Source organism: Gavialis gangeticus, unplaced genomic scaffold, assembly GCF_001723915.1.
Source record: "Gavialis gangeticus isolate Ggan-Ray unplaced genomic scaffold, GavGan_comp1, whole genome shotgun sequence".
NCBI lineage: Eukaryota > Metazoa > Chordata > Crocodylia > Gavialidae > Gavialis > Gavialis gangeticus.
The window spans coordinates 44027008-44041237 of NW_017728996.1; the positions used below are offsets into that span (position 1 = coordinate 44027008).

Genomic DNA, 14230 nt, shown 5'->3' on the forward strand with positions numbered 1-14230 from the left:
TTGCAGGGCGGGCAGGCAAGCCTTGGCCCAAGCTGTCTGCTGCAGCTGAAATTGGAGGTCGCTATAGTGTCCCCCCCTCCCCACCCCTCATCTCTGGCTTCTGGCCTGGGCCACTGCAGGCACGCGGCTGTCTTTCCAGAGTCAAAAGTGAATGTCTGTTCCCTTGCTTATTAGTTCAATCTATGCAGTTTAGACTAACCTGTGAAAATTGAACTGATTCAGCCTCCAACTTTTTGACTGTCTGTATTTAGCCTTTATGTTCTTAGACAATTCTGCTGGTTGCACTGAACAGCATGTTTTCCCCAACAGAAAGACAGTTGTGTCTTTGCATAATTTGTCTCTAGGAAGTAGAAGTTATTGTAAAAGAAATTATGAAAGTTCACAAACCACATTCATGAAAGGATTTTCCTAGGTCACTGTATGAAGTCTGGGGTTGCAGCCACAGTGAGCTCATGGGAGAACTGAGATGGAGCAGTGGCAGTGGCAGCCCAGGCAGGTAAGACTTCCCTTCTCCTCACCCTTGCCTCTGTGCTCCTCCTTCCCCATCCCCCTGTCTACCGTAGTTGCCATACACTGACTGCCCCACCCCAAGCACTCGATACACTCCTTACACCACTGATAACAGCTTATAAAAACAGAAATGCACAGCCATATGGCTGAGCCTCCCACCCAAGCATATCATAGTACCTCACAAACACTGAGCAACAGCAGCCCTCTGAGGTAGGATAAGTAAAAAAAACTTACAAGCACATAAGCCTCATTTCAGAAACATTATAAGCCTAAGGCAAATCAGAATACTTCCAGCCAGACAAGTTCAAGTGATGTTAGGCAACAACACCACACCCTAGAATGCCTTTTCTATAAAATGAGTCATATTTATTCTTTTCAGAATACATTATTTTATGCAGATTTGAAACTACATCACAATCTACCAATAAATTCCAAGTACATCATGGCATTTCCACTGACAACTCATACTTATACTTTGTTTCAGACTTAAGTATAATATAAATTATTAGAAATTGCAGAACATCCTTGAATGTACATAGTGCATGATAATACTAATGGTCATATTCATGATATCTTTCATCAAAGCTTTTAGCATCCATGCAAAGCTATTGCACTGCCTGCAAAACAGGATTGTTTTGTCTATCATCAAAATGTAACCACTGGGTGGAAGTACACTGCTCTTCAAAGAGAAGCAGCAAATCTAGATAAATAAGTAGAAGGAATTTTCAATAGGCAGAATGCAAGTTACCTATATACAATTTAAATCCAGGCATAAGGATCTATCCCTCTAACTTTTCTGAGCAGTGCTACCAGTGAAGCAGTTAAAATACTGGTATAGTCAATGCCCCAAACAGCATACTGGGTCACTGCCTTAGTGCTGACCCAGAACTGTGCCAGCTACTGAATCACCTACAGTCGTCCAGTTACAGCTAGGTATTTCTTGGGAATCTCTCCGAAAGGTAATAACCAAACAGATATAGCCCTTATCAGCTTCTGAGAACAGAGCCTGTGGCAGTATGACTTCAGCCTAGCAATTCTGTCCACTCCCTGATAGTATGACAAGCATTTTACATCATTTGAAACACAAAAATAATAATATGTATATTAAAAAATATCCCTCACTTATTTGAGTGGGTGCTTAGGCTGTGTACAAAGTACTAACATGGCAGCCAGTAGAGACCAGAAGCACTATGGAACTTAAACTGACCCACTTTTAGAAGTAATGGCTGGACTGACAGGCTGACCCTCTGCATTATGCAACTGAGCAACACTAGCAGATACATGATATTTGTGTAGTAGGCAAGTATAATCTCTTTATCCCTTCAGTTTAAAGGTGAAACATTGTTTTTCTTCAGGATCTACCAAACAAAGGTAATGAATCTAGTAGCAGAAAACCTATGGGGTGGGGAATCACTGCTATAACACAATGGATAAAATGTTATTTCATGAATCCCTTGTTCTGACAGACCAGAGTTTAAGCTTTTAGAAAAATCTGCAAGGCCCAATGTGTGCATATTTTTAAGCTTCTGATTTCTTTATTTTTCAGTGCAACTTCCCAATTCCATCTAAACTCCTGCTACAAGCAGCTGATCAGAATCCACTTCAGCAGCAGGACACAAAGCCACTCCAGTGCAGAGGGAGAGGCTGCTGAGTGCTACACTTTGTGCAGCTGTTCTGGGCTCATAGAATAAGACATCCAGACCAGTACTAAGAGGAAAGCAGGCAGGTTCAGTACTAAGTAAGAGCTGACAAGCCCTGACTTAATACATTAGCATCCAATCATGGGGCAATCTTGACTCCTTGGAAGTTGACTCCCTCTCAGTGGCAGGGTACCAGTGGGCATACAAAATACTATGAAGAGAAAAAGATAGCCCAGAATATCTCATTTAAGTTAAGACCCCTTAAAAAGGCATATACATGGAAAAATACATAGTGTACATGATGCAAATACATTCATATATACTGTTTCGTGCAACAATATGGTAAACAATTTCAGAAAATATTCCTATAAAGTTAATGGGTACAAAAGGTAGCTTACTTCCCACTCTTTTGCAAGAACAGATGATGTTTTGCACCAGAAACACAGACTTCTGATCACTTCCAAAAAAGGGTCAGCAGCTACAGGCAACACCTACCTGCAGGTAGCAAAACCAGTCTACCTATTTAACTATTATAAACTTCTCCAGTCTTCAGAGTGACAATTTGCAACAGGAAAGTTTGAAATCATCAAGCTCTTGCCTTTGCTTAAATGTCTAATATGGGATATCAACAATAGATGTTTTCCAAACTAGAATTATCCTTGGTTATCAGCCAGGTATTCACAAACCCTAATTTGCTACAGACTTTAACAATTTCTTTGGTACTTTTAACACTGCCTATCCAACAGGCTACTGTGTTATTTTGCTATTTTTCAAAACTAATATTTAATTATTTCAAACTGTGCTAAAGAACACCCCAGCTAACATATTATAGTTCCTTAACAGCTGTTTCTAACAGTTGCATTCTGAAATGAAGACTATTCTTAATAGGGAGGGAGGTGGAGAGGCTAAAATTAGACATACTTTTCAATGGCAACAAGAATGTTTTACAAGTACATTGAAATTTGGGCTCTGTTGAACACTGCTTATTCTATAGTGATCCTTAGATTCAAACCATATTTTTGTTTTCAAGAGACTAGTGTGGATTACATGGGTCTTTTTAGTTTCTTCTCTAGTGTTAGGCTGAATGCCAGAGATATATGGATCTCATTTGGAGAAATGTATGACTTTTAATTAAGCAAGAGCCAATTCTTTCCTGTAGTGTTTTTACAACAAGGTAATCATTAAAACTCTTCACAGTTTTTCTGTTATTCTGTTGTGCAGCAAGGCAGAGATTTTGGAAGGTGCTGAAAGAACACTGAAAACTAACCAGGGAAATCTGTCAAAATGTTTTAAAGTCCACAGACAAATTCTGCATGCAAAGAAGCAAAACAGTGTATACATTGTGAAGACAGTCTGCTATAGTCATAACCACATTTACAGTGGTAAAAACTAGATGTCAGAAATATTCCATCTCTAGAGTCAATCTATATTTGCACATTCTCTTCATAAACGCCTAGCATAATTCTAGATTTTGTAGCAAAATATTAAAAAGGCCCTAGCTGGGACTCAATGGTTCAGGCTGTAATTTGCATTTTAAAGAGGGATTCAACAACCATGCGCTGTACGAAAAATATAGAAAATGCTGTAAAATAAGGCGACTTGGATAGCTGTCCAGAAAGCACCAGTGTTCCAAATAGTAAGTACTGCTCTGAATGGTTTCTGTAGCCAGAGAAAAAAATCCCTTACTTGAAGATATGACTTTGCATACTAAGAGCAATTTCCCTAGCTATAATTACATACCATTGTTTGCTAGAGAGTCTATGCATAATACGCATTTCACTACAACACAACACCCTTTTATCATGGATTTCTGAGTTCCTCCCCCTTGATAGAAAGTTCTGGTTATCTCTGCTTCTTGTTTTCACTGCTGTAGGTAAATATTTGCTAGCCATATTGTTAAAATACCAATTATATGCCAGACTTCAACATCTCATGCTTGCAATAAGACAGGGAGGCTGATGTCCTTTTCAGTTTAGCCAGTCAGTGGTAGACTCCATCAAAATAGCATTAAGCCAATGTATAAATTAATGGGATTTGAGAACCCAATAACCCAGCCTCTTTAAGTATAAATCCTGTTGAAATTGCTGGGAATGGAAGATGAACGGAACGTGGAATTGCTGGGAATGGAAGATGAATGGAATGTTTTTCAGGATGAAGTCAGTAGATTGAGAGATCCAGGCCTCTGAGTGAGCAACAGGTCATTCATCCCAATACAAATTATCCAACTTGTACTTGCCCTAGTTACACAGAGTATGGATGGAAACAACCATGGCTAAAAAGTAACCTATAATATTTTAATGTATTTTCAGAGCACAATTCAGTTTTATCCTTCCTTAGAAAAAGATCAGATGCACTCTGCAGCTTCATTGAACTGAATCTTGTTTGCTCACCATATGGCTATATAACAAATCAAATTCTTAAAGTAAAAGAAAATAATTCTAATACTTCAGAAATGCAATCATTTACTTTTTATATACTTAAAAAAAAAACCCAAAATTCATGATAATGTTTAATTTTCTATGAAAAAACTCAAGCACAGAGAAAAGTACAATTACTCAAAAGCAGCCTGAAAGAATGTTGCCAACGCTATAACGAAGTGACAAATCCCAGCTGGGCACCACATGATCTTATACACACACATACACACATATCTATCTCCGTAGCGTATGCCAAAATCAGTCCTTGCAAAAAAACAATCTCCAAACCTGCTGTAATGCTGCAGGTTTTTCAAGATACCTTATCAAGGAATGACTGTACAGGTCAACAATAAGATGAAGACTTTGGTCTCAGATATTTAACCCAAATGGAACTTTAGAAATCAAGCTAAATATGTTGGTTTTTATAAAAGAGCAAGAAAAAAAATCACTGCTTACTCACCCTAAATGATCTTTGCTCAGCCTTCTGTTACTCTGATAAGCTAAAAGTACATTGCCTTTTTCCTTCACAGGAAAGTAGTAAACACCAGTAACTCTAGAGGTATTTGGCTATTTGCAGTCATTTAAGTCTGTCTTTTTCCTCCCTCTTAGTAATCATTTTTATTGTGGGAGTTTTTGGACATCAGGATCCCACAGAGCTAAGTACTGTACATTCACAGTGAGAGACAGTCCTTGCCATGAAGGTCTTACTCTTCAGGTAGAAACAGTAGAGGTGGGTGACCAGGCCAGCAACCCTGGGCTCTCTCTTTAGGGAGGAGAGGGAGGAGGAGAAGGAGACTGCACAGAAATACATCGCCACTGCCCAGGACACAGAGCTTCCCTACTACACCTCTGGTTAGACAGGACTGAAAAAGGGATGGAGATATGAAGTGTCATTAACCCCATTTTACAAGCACCAAAGTGGAATGCTAAGGACTTGTCTATACTGCTTCAGCAGTGTGGTCTGACAAGCATGTTGCTGAGCAAACCTTACCCACCTGAGTCTGTCAACTCACCTGGGAGTCAAAAGTGCACTAGTGAGGCTGCTCTAGGCTTGTTTCTTGGTTTCTGTTCCCAAGACCTCAGTCTCTGGCAAGCCCAAGAATGGGTGCTGCAAACAAGTGTGGAACAGGCTTAGGTAGGGCATGCTCAGCCCCAGGCTCCCCAGGTCACACAACAGGTGTGGTACAGACAAGAAGTCCTGCATTAGAAAATCTGAAGAGGATAAAATATAAGATGAAGAGCAATTTACTGAAGACAGTGGATTTTTTTTTTTGGAGGGAGAGGGGTTTTGGGGGAAGGAGAACAGTTCATTCAATCAGTCAATGATGGCCAAAATTGGAAAACTCTTTCATGCTAAACTCCTTTGCTGTTCAGATATGTGAGCATTAAGGATCATTAAATCTCATTTCCCTCCTCCTCCCAGGCTACCAAAAAGATAAACACACACTTCTCTCTGCAAAGAACAAGGAGCAAACAACTGCCTTTGCACTGCATCCCTAAGTAAAACTCACAAAAAGAACAGCTCTTAAAGATGCATAATTATAGAAAAGAATACAGACTATGTATTAGCCCTGCTATAAACAAACATGTCAAGACAAACATGTACAGTTTGAATAACAAGTTGATCACTTTCTCTATCCATTGCAAAGCTGGCAAATCAGTGAGCAACACAGATCTTCCTCAACTTTAGGAAAGCTAACTTTCACAAGCTCAGGAGGTTGGTTGTTGAGGCCCTGAGAGACCATGATCTGACAGAGAGGGAGCCCATGATGAGTGGTCACTCCTTAAGGACATGATCCTAAAAGCCCAAGGGAAGTCCATTCTGGCATGTAGGAAAGGTAGCAAAAGGGCTGGGAGACCCCCTTGGCTCAATAGGGAACTCATGGACCTCCTGAAACTGAAAAGAGAAGCTTATAAGGCATGGAAATCGGGAACTACCACTAAGAAGGATTATGCAGCGCTGGCCCACACCTGTAGGGAGCAGACAAGAAAAGCCAAGGTCTGAAACCAAACTCAAACTGGCTATGGGAATCAGGGACAATAAAAAGTCCTTTTTCAAATATATGGGAAGCCAGAAAAAAAAACAAGAGCAATATTGGACCCTTGCTGAACCAAATCGGGCAGCTGACATCCAGGAAAAAACTAATCTCTTCAACGATTACTTTGTGTCAGTTTTCCACCAGCCCAAGGGGATCACTCTGCCTGACAGGATGCAGGACTGCCAGGGTAAGGGCAATCATTCTAATATTATGAAAGCCTTAGTCTGTTTGTCTGTCTGTAATGCTTTATTCGTACTCTGATTGACTGTCTCAGCAGTCAATCAGAGTGCTCCAAGAGCGTTCGGATTGCAAGTGGTGGTGGTGCCGCACCAGGACACTGCCATGACAGCAGGGACAGAGGGGAAGGGGAGGGCCAAGGCCAGCTGTGCTGGCATCGCCCCCCTCCCCCCCCCAGCTCTGCTTCACGAAGGAGGTGGAGGTGGAGGTGGAGGCGGTGGCAGTGTGATGGGGGTGGGGAACAGGGTTGGACCCATGGTGATGGCATGGAGGGGAGGAGAATGGGTCCAGACCCACTGCGGCACAGGGGAAGAGCAGGCCTGGACACGGCCATGATGGCGGGGACAGAGGGGAAGGAGCAGGGGGGCGAGGCCAGAGCAGCTGGCCTCACACTGCTCCCCCCTGCCCTGCTCCCAGGAGGCAGCGGCGGTGGTGTGGACAGAGTGGGGGACAAGGCCAGCTCTGCTGGCCTTACCCCCCGCCCCCTGCTCCCTGGATGCAGTGGTGGCATGGGGTGCTGGGTGGCACTGCTCCATCCACACCCCACCACGTCATTCATAGGAAGGGGAGGCAGATGGACATAGGCCAGGTGGACATGGGAGGGAAGCAGGCCTGGCCCCACAATGGCAGTGGGGAGGGTCGGGGAGAAAGGATGTGGAGAAGCTTGAAAGAGTCCAGAGGAGAACCACACACATGATTAGAGGACAGGAGAACAGGCCTTATGAGGAGAGGATGAAAGGCATGAGACTCTTCAGCCTGGAGGAGCAAAGACTCAGGGGTGACTTGGTAGCAGCCTATATGTATATAAGGGGTGTGCTTCAGGAACTGGGAGAACGTCTGTTCAGCACGGTACCCCAAGAGAAGACAAGGTCTAACAGTCACAAACTGCTGGAAGACCATTTTAGACTGGACATAAAGAAAAACTTCTTTATTGTTCAAGTCTCCAGAGTCTGGAATAGATCCCCCCAGAAGTGGTGCAAGCACCTACTCTGGATACCTTTAAGAAATGCTAGGATGCTTATCTTGCTGAGGTGATCTGACCCCAGCTGACTTCCTGCCCCTGGGGCAGGAGGCTAGACTCGATGATCTCACAAGGTCCCTTCCAGCCCTAATGTCTATGAAATCTATGAAATCTATGAACAAATTAATGAAAGGAAATATGCTGTTAGGGACATCTGAAATACTTTCCCTCTCTCCCCCTTCCTTCCCCCTTAACAAAGATTTTAAGAAGTGAGGATTTCAGGCCAATGTCTCTTTTTCAAAGTGCATTTAAAAAGCCTTTCTAGAAATATGGTGAAATGTGTTTTTTGTTTTCTCTAAAAACCTTAACTCAGTTGTAGTACTATTAGCCCAGGTGAACATTAACCCAGGGTGGAAATGACAGACAGTGAAGTTTTGGATACACTGTCAAGATGCTCAAGAAAGCTAGATTTTGTTTTACAAATCTGACTGAGATCTATATTTACTATAATGGCTACAGGACTAATAAAACAATTTATTTGGACTATTTTTGCCCAGCTTGTGCTTCTAAACTTAATACAAATGCTAGCAAATTAGTACACATTCCAATAAAGTTATTTGTTTTTTCTTTGATCTTAAATTGAATAATACAGCACTAGGCTCTTAACTTATTAAAAAGAAACCAGAAGATTTACTAACTGGAGAAAATTGCATGTTGAATTATATGTGATGATACACAACACCACCTGAACCCCACTTCTCAAAATCCTAGATCTGCTCATGAACTCCAGACATAAAACCAGTCTGATAACATCTTGCAAGCATCATCTTAATATATTTACAACAGAGTAAGTTCTTCCTCTTATTTATCACCAGCATGGGGATGGCTGGGCAAGCAGGATGAGCCCTAGGTACTGCCTAAGGGCAAGGGCAGCACCAGAGTGAAGTGGGGGGGTGCCTCACCCTCCTGATCCCCCTGCACTTTCTGGCTCCAACCCCAGCAGTAAGCATCAGCTGTGGCACATATGTCAGTGACCGCAGTGTAGTCCTGTGGAGTGGCAGTGGCTGGGTGGAGGTGGCACCCTATTTTGTACTGCCAAAAACAGGAGGTGAGAAAAACTTCAGAGGAACTTGCTTGTATCTCTGTGACAGAAACTCAGCAGCAAGGTGAAACAGTGCTGTGCAAAGGGATGTACAAGAGACTAAGGAAAAAGGAAGGGGAGGCTCTCCAAATAGGGACTGGAGTGACTACTTGTTCTGCTATGTAATTGGGTTGCAAGAAGCTCTCACAGCTCCAGCACTTCAAAGGCTCCCCCTAACACTGTAGTCTCAGCACACAAAGAAGCAGCACCCCACTGGTGTTGCAAACAGTTCAGTGATGGCATTCAAAGCAATCTTGCTGTGGAGTCTGTAAGCATAGCTGGAAGAAATGGGTATGCAAGCTGATGGCATTGTGGATGCAAGTGTCTTTTGTTGCAGGTTATCACCAATTGCAACGAATATGCTGACTGATGACTTAAGGGTAATTACAGGAAGGGCTCATTTAAATCACTTTGCTACTGCACAGTTAAGGGTTGTTGGGGGGCACCTACGGTACCAAAAGTTGCTTCCTTTTTCAAATGGATGCGAGTGTTTCCAAATAAACAGCTGCCAGCTTTGCTGATAAAGTCCTAGATATTTACTGACTAGTCTGGTTGCATCTGAACTGAAGCAAGTGTAACTACATTAGATTCCTCCTCTGAAGGAATAATGGAGTCAAGGAGCCACAATTAGGGGTCTAAAGACATCCTAAGCCTGAAGATTATTAAGTATAAGTGTATTGGTTTTCTAAATAAATCTTCCCTGTAAATAAATCTTTGAACCACATGTATCTGGCAGCAATGAAAGTTGCTGCAAATAGAGTGAGATAATGTGAAGCCCCTGCAGATTAAAAAATACTTAGAGATGGGGAAAAATCTTTCAAGTTGCTGGAACATGTTTAATACATTTCACTTCTAAAAAAGTAAACACTTGTTAGAGATCCTGTAATGTAATTACTGTGCAGAGAGAGGGAGACAGGATAGCCAGGTCAAACTGGACTTTTAAGGCAAAGCTGAAATAAAGAAGCTTCTTGAGTTCCTCACAATATCAGAAAGGGGAAATGAAGCTAGCATGGGAAGTCAGTATGACATTAAATGTACTGCAGTTCATAAGGATATAACCTGACTCCAAGAATTAAAAAGACACCCAAGCCTGGAGCTCTCCTGCTCTAATTGCTTACAGGCTAAAATTGTTTGCTTACAGAGTCTGAATTGGTAGCAGACATGCAGAGGTTCAGAATTTGCCTACCCTTAAAGTCTTCTGGAGGACATTATTTTTTTGCCTACAGCAATCTTCACTAAGCGTCAGATGCAAATCTCACATCTGACAGAAAACATCTTCCTTTGCTGACTGATAGAAATCATTGACCACACTTGGAACTGAGACATAAAAGATGTACTCACATATTTTTGTAGCAGGCATTTCCTAAGTTCAGAACATGACATTTTTTTATTATACAGTGAAATAACCTGACCACATACATCAATTCTTTCTTCTAGCTGATCTGATGCAGCTTCCTCGAAAAAAGCCATATTTTGGTATCCAAACTCTAAGTTATTGCATGTAGTTAGCTGATAATCATAGTGCCACATAAGCAAAGGACTGCCTTATACAAACAACGATTTTAACCCACATAAATTTCAGTTTATGATTTTCCAGTCAATGATTTTTCCTCTAAATATTTGCCTATCAAGGGCAGTGACCACCACAGTGGACCATTAAGCCAGGTAGCCTCCAAATTGTTCATAACTTTTTTCTGCTATTCCTAGTGCAGGGTTGTAGAAGTGCATGACCCTACTCAGCACAGAACTAAGTTATGACTGAGCTATTTACAGAGGTTCCACCTCAGTTTTTCCATTGTCAGCCCCTCAGACTCCATCAGAAGAGCCTCTGTAACATCAGCTTTCTCTAACCCTGACTCCCCAGTTCTGAAAAGTATACAAGCAATCCCCATTCTGCTGCTCTCTCAACTTTCTTTAGGTAATTCCTGCAAATTCCCATCAGATCTTTGTTAGTTGCCTCCTCCAGGAAATTCCTTCAGAAACTGCAAATGCCGTTTCTAATTTCTCTTACCCCATTTATTAGGCTCTTGTAGCACCCCACCCTCTGGCTATAGTTTCAACTGAGATGCACCTGCTGTATCACAGGGTAGCAGGACTTACCTAAATTAATGGTATTAGCCACCTTGCAATAAAGGAATTCATATTTCATGCAATCTTGATCCTCTTGCCTTGGAAACAGAGAATGGCTGGTATGGCCACTTGGTCTCTGTCGGACAGAAGTGCACAAGGCCCTAGGTTGGACTATAATCTCTGCACCCATGTTTTAGAAACTTGTGGTCTACCCAGATGGCTTGTTCCATTCAATATTTAAGATTTTAAGATGCTTAGAAACCAATTAGCTTAAAGATGAAAGATGGGACTGAGCCAAAATGTTCAGATCTAGGGGTACTTAAATGTGTGCTTAATTATAAGTATGGTGACAGCCCATTAACTTCAATGATTGTTAAGATCTGTAAATCCTTTTGAAGATTAAAACTGGTATGAAGGTGTTAAAAGTGCAGCTGAAAATTGAACTTCTGCATCCCTTTTTTTTTACTGTAAGAACGATACTGGGAGACTTTTTTAAAACAACTGAAAAATGTGCTGAAGAAGGCATTTTTGCTGTGGTATATTGCAAACAGGTCACTTACCAATCAGAAAACCAGTGAAATAATTAAACAGCTATACAACTGACTGGAAAATCTCTCTATCTGTATGACTCTGATGTGTGTTGGTGTCATCAGTATCCACTTACCTTCCCAGCTCTTCCCCAATTTCATATAGATCTTCTACCTTCTGCTGTTTGAACACAGCCATACCTGGTCTCCTCATTGATGCACATAAATAAGACAGCTGGAATATTAAATACACAGGAGTCAGGCTCATCCTGCTGTTTTAGAATAGCATATAACCAACCACGGCAGACAAAACATCATTCACACTTCACAATGATCAGTTTGAATATTCCAGCTCATCAATGGTCAGTATTATCATGGACTGATAGCTAGTCTGTTAACTATGTGAAATGAGGTCGGTGGCATCAGTCCAGAAGCCAGGGCCAAATTCGGAGAGGAGCAGAGTGTCTTCAACTTTGACTGCATGGGGTTTCTGGTCTCAAGTCAAAGTCCTTTACCTCAAGTGTGGAAATAAAGCTATGACTTACACGAGATAAAGTTAAGCATATGCTTGTTTTGCAAATCAGAAACCCTAAGGCAGGGGTCAGCAACCCCCAACATGCATGCCAGAGCATGGCACGTGAGGCCATTTTCCCCAGCATGCCACAGCCGACCCAGGCTCTGGGTAGCTGCCCCTGGAGGTGGAGCCCAGGCTGCTAGCAGCAGGTAGCTGGCAGGCTGCAAGCAGCCCAGGCTGCATGACAGGCAGCAGTTGCCCAGAGCCTGGGCCGGTTGTAGAAGGCAGCTGGAAGACTGCAAACAGCTGCACTGGGGTCTGTTCAGGCTCTGTGTCAGCAGTGGCTACATGCACACCTCAGGATACACAGCTGGGAAGGGGGCAGCACAACTCTGAGGTGCATGTGCAGTCGCTGCCACCACAGAGCCAGTGCTGGGGCTCCGGACCCCACTGCAGCTGTTTGTAAACTGCCCGCTCCCTGCTGCACTTCCCAGTGCCTGGGCTGGCTATGGCAGCGCCTAGACGGCTGCAAAAAGCTGCACCAGAGCCCTGGCTAGGCTTCATAGTAGTGGTGGCTGCACAAGCACCTCAGGTCGCATGGCCAGGAAGGGGCCTGGGGCAACGGCAACCCCAGCCCCTCCCTTGCCATCTGCCCAGAGGCACACACGGACCGACCACCAGCAACTGGTATTGGGCCCCTCATGGGTCCCCTGTAGTCTGCCTTTGGCATGCCAAGATGAGGCATGGGTGGAGGTGTGGGTATTTTTGGCACTCTGGCCAAAAATGTTGCTGATCCCTACCCTAAGGGATCAGTATCACAGAAAAATCCCTGTCAGAACCAGCAGCACTAATTGGCAGTCTCAGCAGAGGCCAAAAACTGAATGAGACAGAACTCTTTTTTCTTACCAGAAGTGGCCAATGCTACAGTAAGGTGGTGGAGCTTATTTTATGGCTGTGCAGATAAAGAAAGGGATTCAGTCCATCACCTTACATCAAACATGGAACATTTCAAACAGGAAACATAATAGCACTGGGCAATTTCATGTTCGGGTATTTATAGCTCTGCACAGCCATGAGGCACATCCAGGTTTGTTTCTGACAGGTCTGATTTCTTTCAGGAATGCAGATCTGCACAGGCAATGCCTGGTCTAGGGGGCTCTAGGATCAGGAAGTGCCCTACACTGCTCCATAGTAACTGCTCCCAAATATACAAAGAACAGTAATAGCCTTTGAAGGGTGTCTTGCCCAAAGGAATGTTATCAAAGCATAGAACAGAGGATTTTGAAAGGTCTATAAACCAAAGATTCAAGTAGCTGAGTAGGCAAGGGGTATGGGTCCCTTATTTTTTCCTCCCTCATGCTGGGTTCAAAGCTTATAGATGTCCTGATGGTTAGAAATAACATATGATTCCAAAGATTCTGGGAGGATGAAATAAAGAATGAACCATGTAGGACCATGATATTAGTTATGTTACAAAATAGCTTAGAAGATGCTAGGATGCTGTTCCAATGAGAGACGTGTTAAAAACACACACGTTGGTTCATGGTCTATGTGCTTGGGGCTCCTAGACATGATGCTAAATCACTGCCCCACCCCCTTCAACTCTTTCCCTCCCCCCCACTCCAAACCCTGCAATGCAGAGCTCCCAAGCTTTAATTTTACATGGTAACATTTTTGGAAGAGGAGGTTCTGTAAAAAGGAACTGAATGCTTTTTAAAATGTTACTTGTTAAAACTCTTCTACCCAAGCAGCTTTCATAATAAAATGGCAATTTGAGGGACTCACAGGGGAAGAGAGACCCAAAACTTGACCTTAGAATTGCTAGGAAGTGTCCTAGATGCCTTTATGAATTTTTTGTTTTGTTTTGTTTTTTAAGTATCGCCCAAAAGTGTGCCCACTCCTGTTAACTCTGTTTTACATACCTTATTCCTTTCCCTTTCTATCTAGATGGTTTGATTGTTACCATCCCCAGACAGGAAACAAACACAGACACTGTTCACAGAACACATCCATACAAAGTTTATTCTGGTGGTACACTGAATTCCATTGGTACCTGCTGACATTTTTATAACATATTTGGTCTTTCCAGCGTAAGCCTATGAACCCAGGTTACAGCCACTATGTAGGCCAGAAAATTTATTTATTTATTTATTTAAAAAATTGGCTGAGGGGGG

General features: G+C 42.6%; 1 protein-coding gene and 1 long non-coding RNA gene across 2 annotated transcripts in view; one reads left to right on the forward strand and one right to left on the reverse strand.

Annotated features, from left to right (window-relative positions):
* LOC109288700 overlaps positions 1-2908 on the forward strand; it is a 14222-nt gene extending 11314 nt beyond the window's left edge. Inside the window, exons 2-3 of the long non-coding RNA XR_002095211.1 lie at positions 1653-1655; positions 2897-2908. This is a non-coding gene — a long non-coding RNA (uncharacterized LOC109288700). The remainder of the gene's footprint in view (positions 1-1652; positions 1656-2896) is intronic.
* DAPK2 (death associated protein kinase 2) overlaps positions 1-11774 on the reverse strand; it is a 57244-nt gene extending 45470 nt beyond the window's left edge. Inside the window, exon 1 of the mRNA XM_019504393.1 lies at positions 11680-11774. Coding sequence (XP_019359938.1) covers positions 11680-11756 — 77 coding nt within the window. The 5' untranslated portion in view covers positions 11757-11774. The remainder of the gene's footprint in view (positions 1-11679) is intronic.
* Between the last annotated feature and the right edge of the window lie 2456 nt (positions 11775-14230).